At 43.9% G+C, this 9,857-nt stretch overlaps 1 protein-coding gene across 1 annotated transcript in view; it reads left to right on the top strand.

The window, feature by feature from the left end:
* MPZL1 (myelin protein zero like 1) overlaps window positions 1–9,857 on the top strand; it is a 62,929-nt gene that overhangs the window by 38,046 nt on the left and 15,026 nt on the right. The window contains exons 2-4 of the mRNA XM_032389278.1: window positions 3,022–3,188; window positions 7,943–8,156; window positions 8,886–9,018. Coding sequence (XP_032245169.1) covers window positions 3,022–3,188; window positions 7,943–8,156; window positions 8,886–9,018 — 514 coding nt within the window. The remainder of the gene's footprint in view (window positions 1–3,021; window positions 3,189–7,942; window positions 8,157–8,885; window positions 9,019–9,857) is intronic.

The following is a 9,857-nucleotide window of genomic DNA, read 5'->3' on the forward strand; positions in this document are numbered from 1 at the left end:
AGATTGTCTAAAAGCCATTTAGGGATTTGGTTAGTCTTTATGGTCAAAATTCAGTGACTGTAAACTTGGACACTTGGCCTAGTTCCGTCTTTAAATAACCTCTCAGGTGTCAGATTTTGCAAGCCAGCCTTGAGGCAGGGATCTGGTTTAAGAAAACCCTTGAGGAGACTTTTATTTATTGACTTTGTAGGCTGGCTTCCCTTGCAGTGCTCACCACCGTGGAGAAAACTAGTCAAAATGACACGGAGTAAATAAGGATTAAAAACCAGTGCTACTTCCTGGAATAAGCTGGTCAGATCGCCTGTTCTTCTGCTTTGTCCCTCATTTTGAACTCAGATGCCTTGGGGCTGCTTTTCTGCCTACCCACAATGGCAAGGAACGTCTTTTGTTTGCTTCTTGTTTGAAAGAAGGGCTTGTTTTGAGGTTTGGACCACAAATAATAATCCATTGTTCTCTATAATAATAATCCACCCTCTTTAGCAGAAAAAATCTGCTTGTTGCAGTGTGGCTATCAGTTTATTTAAAAGAATAGCCAAAAGTGCCCATTGTGTCCTGAGAATAAACATTTGGAAGATGGTTGGGAGGACTGGGGGAGTACTCTTGTTCTCCTTGGCCTAGAGTCATGGTTAAGATCTCAGGAAGAAAAAATTCTGAATATGATCATCAGTCCTGGGTGACAGACAGTACCCTTCCTTATTCTGCTCATCTGTTACATTCTAGGAATAATTGGGACACTGCAGACATGGATTCTTTCCAAACTATGCCTTTAAAAAAATATCTTAGGGGCACCTGGGTAGCTCAGTCATTAAGCGTCTGCCTTGGCTCAGGTCATGATCCCAGGGTCCTGGGATCAAGCCCCACATCGGGCTCCCTGCTCCGCGCGAAGCCTGCTTCTCCCTCTCCCACTCCTCCTGCTTGTGTTCCCTCTCTCGCTGTGTCTCTGTCAAATAAATAAAATCTTAAAATAAATAAATAAATAAAAAATAAAAAAATACCTTATTTGGAAGATAATCTTTTCTACGTTAGCTTTAATTGGTTTCATTTTTAGGCTAAATAATTTTTTTTCTAACCTTCATTTAATCCATGAAAGTGTCTTTTTTGAGTGAAGATTATTTTATTTTAGCAGCAATCCTTAAAATTCTTACAGTTGGCTCTGCTTACAGATTTGAAAAAAGGAGCTATTTTTATATTATAAGTGATAGACATTTTAATGACTATTTCTGGGCTTAGGCTAACTGAATAAACTCAATGGGTGAAGTGAAAATGTGACCCAGCGTGGTCAGCTAGTTCTTGAATACATATGTATCAAGCACGCTGAAATGTAACAGTAGATACCATTTCATTAAGGAAAGCAAAATATGTTGTGCATGTTTTTTGCCTTAAATCCCATATAGGAAAAGGGTCAGTTAAACAATAAACATGGCTTTTTTTTTTTTTTTTTTAAAGATTTTATTTATTTATTTGAGAGAGAGAGAATGAGAGACAGAGAGCATGAGAGGGAGGAGGGTCAGAGGGAGAAGCAGACTCCCTGCTCCGCGGGAGGCCTGCTTCTCCCTCTCCCACTCCCCCTGCTTGTGTTCCCTCTCTCACTGTCTCTCTCTCTCAAATAAATAAGTGAAATCTTTAAAAAAAAAAAATATTTTATTTATTTTTGCCCGAGAGAGAGTGCAAGCGTGTGCACGCGTGCACACAAGTGGGGGGCGGGGTGCAGGGAGGGGCCAAGGGAAAAGCAGACTCCCCACTGAGCAGGGAGCCCGACTGGACTGGCTTTATCAACTGAGCTACCCAGGCGCCCTTGGCTTTTTTCTTTTTCTTTTCTTTTTAAGATTTATTTATTTATTTTAGAGCGGGGTGGGGGGCAGAGGGAGAGGGAAAAAAATCTCAAGCAGACTCCCCACTGATCGCAAGACCCCGACATCATGACCTGAGCTGAACTCCAGAGTCCAATGCTTAATGACTGAGCCACCCAGACGCCCCTAAATACAGCTTTAAGTGAAGCGATACCTTACCTAGAATAGCTTTAATTGCAATAAATATGGAAGATGAGAAAAGTTCAGTGTGCTAGCAGTTGAAATTTAACAGGTAAATAGAACTATTTAAAGAAGTGAAAAAAAATAGGCCCTCTGCATTATTAAAAATAGACCATCAGGGAAGCAACCAAGATGTCCTCCGAGAGGTGGATATCCATAAAATGGACATTATTCAACAGTAAAAAGAAATGAACTGTCTTGCTATAAAACGACATGGAGGAAACTTAAATAAATTTTGCTAAGTGATAGCAGCTAATCTGAAAAGGCAACATTTGGTATATGGTTCCAACTATATAGTGGTCTGGAAAAGGCAAACATAAAGAAACAGTACAAAGATCAGTGGTTGCCAGGGATTGAGGGGGAGGGTGGAGAGGAGTGAATAGGTGGAGCACAGGGGATGTTTAGAACAGTGAAATGATTCTGTATTTTACTATAATAGTGGATACATTGTCAAAACCTGTGAAATGTGTAACAGAGTGAGCCCTACTGTGAGTGATGGGCTTTCGTTAACAATAATGTAACGATATTGATTCATCAATTGCAACACGTACTACACTAACAAAAGATGTTACTAATAGGGGAAACTTGGTGGGGGCAGGGAGTGAGGGAATAGATGGGAACCCTCTGCTTCCTGCTCAGTGTTTCTGTCACCCTAAAACTACTCTAAGAAATAAAATCTGTTAATTTAAAAGAAAACAAACATTAGGTATAGCTGAACTAGTGAAAATATCTTCCTACTGAAAAACAAAAACAGAATCCCAGACGGTCAGCAGTTTATCCTGCTTGCTGGAAGTACCTGGCTGTGGACTCTTCGGCCAGAAATGTGTAGTACACAATGGTACACAATGGTACACAATGGTACACAATGGCGACAGATATACTGTATATATCAAATAACTTTCTCATTATCTTTGTTGTCTTCTCTAATAGATATGCACTGTGGTATTTATGCTAAATCCTACTCAAGCTTTCCTTGTTCTTCTCTCTCCAGTGACCACTGATGCATCAGCCTTGGAGGTATATACACCAAAAGAAATCTTCGTGGCAAATGGGACACAAGGGAAGCTGACATGCAAGTTCAAGTCCACTAACACCACCGGCACGTTGACCTCGGTCTCCTGGAGCTTCCAGCCAGAGGGGACCGACACCACTGTGTCGGTAAGAATGCTCACTTCCTCCTGCTGAGCCTTCCTCCTGGGTTCTTCACTGCTGTGGTATAATGAATATCCATTCTTCTGATGGTTCACTTCCCAAATGAGTGTGTTGACACGTAGATTCCAGGGCCCTTCTCTAGCTTCAAACTCTCCAGGAAGAAAATAAGTTCAGCATCCCTTAAATGCAGTTATTTCCTTGGCTTTACATGGATGGCACTCTCCTCTTTCCAGCCCCCTGTTCTTCTCCATCAAATCCCCTTATGGAATTTCTCTTCCACGGAGTAGCTTCTAGTTGACCTGGCTGACTATTCACGGTTTATCCTCCACATTTCAGCTTTCATTTGTCCCATTTTTATTTGTATTTCTTTGAAGTATTCCTATTTTATACACACACACACTCCTTTCTGATTTAAGTATGAAGTTTTTTGATTTGTAGTCCATCTGATTCAGCAGTAGTCCTGGAAACTTACTGTGCAGGGGCTATGTAGGGTCCTCAGAACGGTGTGTCCTCCCCCGGGAACAATTAGGGGTAGGAATGGTATGTGGGGGACTTCAGACTAAGGTGAGGGGCAGAACAAAGACGAGCCCCGGAGAGCTGACAGGAAGATTAGTCAGTCAGTAGCTGAGTGCTAGCTGAGCAGTGGGGTGCTTCCACGTGGACTGACCATCCTGATTCTTTTTTTTTTTTTTTAACTTACTTTTAAAAGATTTTGTTTATTTATTAGAGAGAGAACATGCAAGAGAGCACAAGCAGGGGGAGGAGCAGAGGGAGAGGGAGAAACAGGTTCCCCGTGGAGCAGGGAGCCCGACGCAGGGCTCGATCCCAGGACCCTGGGATCATGACCCCAGCTGAAGGCAGACACTTAATGACTGAGCCACCCAGGCACCCCAACCATCCTGATTCTTGTCTGGAAGATGGGGATGAGCAGACCTCCCCCTGGGGCTGCTATGAGGGTCACGGAGGATTGTTCAAGTGCTCAGGACCACGTCTGGCTCCTGCAGTGCTAACTTGCACAGTTTATCCTGTTTCTGTTGTTCCATCTGCACATGGACGTGCTTTAGCAGGGTCTCACATTTCAGGGTGTCGGTCCGCGTCAGGGACAGAGTCTGCCACTTTTCTTTGAGATAAATTCTTCTGCATGATGACGAGTTACATTGTTAAGCATCGTCTGGATGCTGAGCCCCCCACATGCCTCTGTCACATCGCCTCCTCACCCTCACGAGGAACAAGTGTTTTCCCCACTACAGATTTGGGGGGCATGGGAAACTGCTCAGAGGGTCATGACCTACCCAAGGTCACACCATACAAGCTGGAATTGTTCAAACCCTGTTTTGTTTCCCTCCAGTTGCTGTTATTTCCCTTATATATCCTTTCTATCTCAGATGGAAAAATTTGTTAATAATACTTACTGTCTCTAGGCTTTAGGGATTGCTTAAAGCAGTGTTTCTCAGTCTTTTTATTCATTATCACCTTCCTAAGGAATCTTTTTGAAACATGCTTTCCAAATTTCTGTCCCCCTTCTATGAAATTTTAAGACCACAGATATACTGTTACATCTTCATTTGTGCTTTATTTTGTAAAAAGAGTAAGATTTTTTTAAATCCTTCTTTACCCTTAGAGCCAATATTTGCCCCCACTGTGAGAGATGTCACCTCTGTTGAGAATGCATGGTCTAGAAACTCTAGAAGCTGCTGTTTGTTCATCTGTGGAAGTTTTGAGTGTCTTTTTTTGCTGAGAGTCTTTGTGCTAAGAATTTCCCCTTGATGCCTTTCCTGAAAGAACAGAGTGACTACCTGTCCATTATTTCTACATCATGAGTTCCTGAGGGTCTCCTTTGGGAGAACTTGGGGTGTGTATAGAGATGACTGTAGCCCCTGGAATAAAACCATTTTTATGTTGAGCCTAAGTGGCTTCATTTTCATATGCGATGTCATCAAAGCTACATATTTTCTGTTGAAATAAGTCTCCAAAAGAAAATCTCTGTTGCACTGGGTTGGAATATATATACCTGACTTCCAAAGTCTTTTTTTTTTTTTTTAAGATTTTATTTATTTGAGAGAGAGAGTGAGAAACAGCGTGAGAGGGGAGAGGGTCAGAGGGAGAAGCAGGCTCCCCACTGAGCAGGGAGCCCAATGTGGGACCTGATCCCAGGACTCCGGGATCATGACCTGAGCCGAAGGCAGTTGCTTAACCAACTGAGCCACCCAGGCGCCCCCTGACTTCCAAATTCTTAAGTGGACCTGTGTCCCCCAGGATGTGCATAAAAAAGGAAGATGCCCTGCGTGTTATGCCTGAGAAGGAAGGAAGGCTGGGATCAAGTCCAGGAGTGTAGATTTAGATAACTTACTCACTGGGTACAGCTGGGTGTGATTCTGTATAAGGTAGCACAGGAGTGAGTGAGAGCAGGAATCATGCAAATGTCATGGGGAAACAGTCTGCTGCTTCATGTGAACGTGGCCCCGGTGCAGAACCTGCTTCCTATAGACGCAAAATCAAGCGCACATAAGTTTACTCAAGAGAGTCCAAACCGGGGCGCCTGAGTGGCTCAGTCGTTAAGCGTCTGCCTTCGGCTCAGGTCATGATCCCAGGGTCCTGGGATCGAGCCCCGCATCGGGCTCCCTGCTCCGCGGGAAGCCTACTTCTCCCTCTCCCACTCCCCCCTGCTTGTGTTCCCTCTCACGCTGTGTCTCTCTGTCAAATAAATAAATAAATAAAATCTTTAAAAAGAGAGAGAGAGAGTCCAAACCTGTGAAGGTTTCCCAACTGAAGTCTTCGGTAAGAGTGGATGTGAGGGGCATTGTTTAGTCTATAGGAAATAAAACATCACCAGGAAGACACCCAGTGGTAATAACTCTCTCTCAAATAGTTGGCTCCATTTATGCTCAAAACATTCTTTTTTTTTTTTTTTTCAAAACATTCTTGTCAAGTGGGTTGAGGCAAGTCTATAAGACTTAATATAAAGAACATGCTGTATTTTTCATGAGCATATTAGGCTAATCAATTTATACTTACATACCAACCTGATTACAGGTAATTCCAGAATGCTTAGCTATTGATATAAGATCTTTTAACTCGAAAGTATCAGAATATATTTAATAAGATGAGCTGGATGCTTTGGTTTTTACAGATTTCCAGGAAAATTCAAGCCTGACATACCATAGATGGCTTTTCTGGTCTGTGGAATCAGGGTCCCCATGTCTAAACTGGAACTCATCTTCTCTCCCCTTTGTTTACCTTCTTTGCTAGTTCTTTTGGGTAGTTGTGTTTGTCTAAGGACCCAATTTTTAAATCTTGAATCTTGTGGGGGTTTTTTGGTCCTATCCTTCCCTATCTGCTCCCACTTCTTTTCCACCCCAGGAAATAAGAATGCTTGCTGTTCTTAACAAGCATATAAGTTATATTAAGCACAGGGTATATGCTTGATAAATGGTAATAATAATAATATAATTATTACTATTAATATTTTCCAGTGATCATTTAGGCATCATGGAGGGTGGATTAGAGAAGGTTGAGAGCAGTTAAGAGGCCACAGTCCAAGATGATGAGAGCACGAAATGATGTATTATCAGTGGAACTTCAATAGAGAGAAGAGAAAAACTAAGAGGTAGAATTGACAGGATTAGTAGGTTAACTGGATGGGAAGGAAGGTAGAGGAATCAAGGATTACTCCAGGATTTATAGTTTGGGAGACTGCAGTCATCCACCAGTTGAGATGGGACACACAGATGGAAGGTGAAGGTGACAAACTTGGAGGTGGGGCAGCTGGGTTGTAAAGTGAGTAGGCAGCTGGGTGAGGATTCAGAGCTCAGGGGAACACCACAGGTGGAGAGAGGGGTTGGGGAGTTACCAAAATATCAATGTCCTTAAATTACACAGAGGATTTACTGTGCTCAGAGGGTTCTAAAAATGTTCTGTTTGAGTTACCACGGAGCTTGTGTTTGACTAATGCTGATTTCTTCCCCTGGCCCACTATCATTGCACCTGTGAATAAGAAGAAAGGCATCAAGCCCCCTGCAGAGCTGCTGGGATTGAAGCCAAGTATCAGGATAGATGCCCCACCCATTAGACCATACCTAGCTTCCAAGGTGCTGGGCTTGACAAGATTTCTTTGAGAAATGAGTTCCTTTGCTAAAAGCAGGTGTGAGGAAAGTTAGCTGAAGGCGGAATCTTCAAAGAGAAGCGAGGACATTGGGGTGTCTGGGCTTCCTCTCACACACCTGTAACATTTTCCTAGGAAACCAATACATAAGAGGGAGAAGCCCATCAGATTAACTAACTGATCTGTGAACTTTAGGCTTTGCTTACTTCAGGTCTTTGTAGAATTAAATGGTAAACTTCGTGAATTCAGACCGAAACATTTGGATTTACAGGCTCAGTCATGGTGTGGTCACTGCCTCTGAAGGGTCAGATGGTCCTGACTTTGACTTTGGATCCACCCCGTTATCACTGTGACCTTGAGCAAATGGCTTCCTTCAGTCTCCTTTTCCTTATGTATGAAAAATGGGGAGTAATCACTTCATCAGTGGCATATTGAGAGGATTTGAGATGATACACGAGTTTATTTCTTCAACTGAAATAGGGTCGAACCCTGTGATTTCTAAACTCTGGTCTGGCTTCTATTCCATAGCTCACTTGTCATATGAAGTTGTATTTCTCTGTGAAGTCTTTTGAAAAGAACCTTCCACAGCATGCCTGTTACAGAGTTTAGAGTGCCTGCCACTGAGAAGAGCTCATGTGTTCTTTTTTTCTAACTGCAGTTTTTCCACTACTCCCAAGGGCAAGCGTATCCTGGGAATTACCCACCATTTAAGGACAGAATCAGCTGGGCTGGAGACCTCGACAAGAAAGATGCGTCAATCAACATAGAAAACATGCAGTTTATACACAATGGCACCTATATTTGTGACGTCAAAAACCCTCCTGACATTGTTGCCCAGCCAGGACACATTAGGCTCTATGTCGTAGAGAAAGGTACTTCCTTGAGTATTTTGGCAGTGGTGACACAGTCCCTTTTATCTCAGCTTTAGGTGGAGAGCAGGACTTACATTTCCGGGTGTGCTGGGAAGGAGTGTGTTTGTACTGCAGTTGAGTCCCCTGCCCCCGTGGACCTGTGGCTCGCTCACACGAGCGCGTTCAGGGCGCCCCTGCTTCTCCAGCTGGACTAGCCAGGTTCTTCATCCGTGTCCCTGGAGCCCGCTGATCCAAATTCAGCAGTGTGCATTCTTTAGTATTAATTAGGAGTCAGACCAAATTCACGGTGGTTGGGTGGGGTGGGCAGTGGGAAAGAAGATTAATACTGCTTCCATATTCCCCGAGAGAAAGTTTTCACATCTGCAGAAGCAGGACAGTTTTTTTCTTCCCTTTTTTGGAAAGTAAGCAGGAAATGCAGGTTCTGGTGTCTCCTTTTGAGACAAAGTCTGCTTTGTTGGAGAGCCAATTGAGGTAAATTCACACCCCTGGAATTTCTCTGACCTTAGAGCATTGAGAGGGAGGGATTGTGTGCATAGAAATGCTTCGCTCTGTAGCTCATTCTTCATCCATTAATATTTGTATTTCATCATTTAGACACTAGGAATTTGTAATGTGGACAATAAAAGAGGAAGTGGAAACTGCTAAAGCACTTTATTATTAATTTAATAAAATCCCACTTCTTCTCTTGGTAGGAAAGTACCTTAAAACGATTTTGTTCTTTCTCTCTAGAGATCTTGCCCGTGTTTCCAGTTTGGGTGGTGGTGGGTATAGTTACTGCTGTGGTCCTAGGTCTCACTCTGCTCATCAGCATGATCCTGGCTGTCCTCTATAGAAGGAGAAACTCTAAACCGGATTATACTGGGTAAGAAACAGTGCTGGGGGGGGGGGGAAGTGGGGGAGAAAATGGGAGGAAAGGAATAAAAAAACTGGTGTATTTTTTGTGGAAAAAGAAGGGTGAAGTATGAGCTACTTTTCGCTTTCACATCGGAATCGGGGAGTGTGTCCTTGGGGGGCAGCAGAGAGCGGTGGCCTGTGGGTAAGCGTGGACTGTGGCACTCTGCTTGCTCCAGAGTGCCTGTCTGGGGTTTGGTGCCATGGACGGACCACAGTTAGGACCACGAAGCCACAGACGTCCCTTTCCCACTATCAGTGTGGTTTGAATCTCTTGGTAGTAATCGCACAAGGTTCTTCTTTTCAGTTGGGTGAATATAAAGCGCTAGTCCCAAAGCCTGGTGCTAATAAACAACTCCAGCAGATGTGATGATGAGGGCTTTTCCCTTCTGTTGTTTTGTAAGCAGTTTTATTGCTTTGATCATTCTCGAATGCATGGCTGGACTCCTCCAAACTGGGATAACAAGAGTTGAACACCACAGTGTACCAGCAATAAAGAGAAGTAGATTTTCTTTCTGTTTATGGCTTCTCAAAGAGAGCACCTCGGAGCAGAGGGTGCGTGTCTAACTGAAGGACCTTCTCTCTCCCCCGCTGCAGCTGGACAGCTAGCACATGTAAGCTCTGTAGGACTCCCGGGGTAAGACCGAGCGGAGGCCGCATTCGGGCTGCAGCACGAGCCAGGCCCCCTGTGCACGGGCTCGCCGTCAGCAGCCTGAAGGGAGTGTGCTCTGAGAAATTGCATGCCCTGGACCCCTGTGCTGCTGGGTGGTGGGAGCCCTGGCCCCCCGTGCTGCTGGGCGGTGGGAGCCC

The sequence above is a fragment of the Phoca vitulina genome, unplaced genomic scaffold, assembly GCF_004348235.1.
Source record: "Phoca vitulina isolate PV1807 unplaced genomic scaffold, GSC_HSeal_1.0 scaffold54, whole genome shotgun sequence".
In the NCBI taxonomy this organism is placed as follows: domain Eukaryota; kingdom Metazoa; phylum Chordata; class Mammalia; order Carnivora; family Phocidae; genus Phoca; species Phoca vitulina.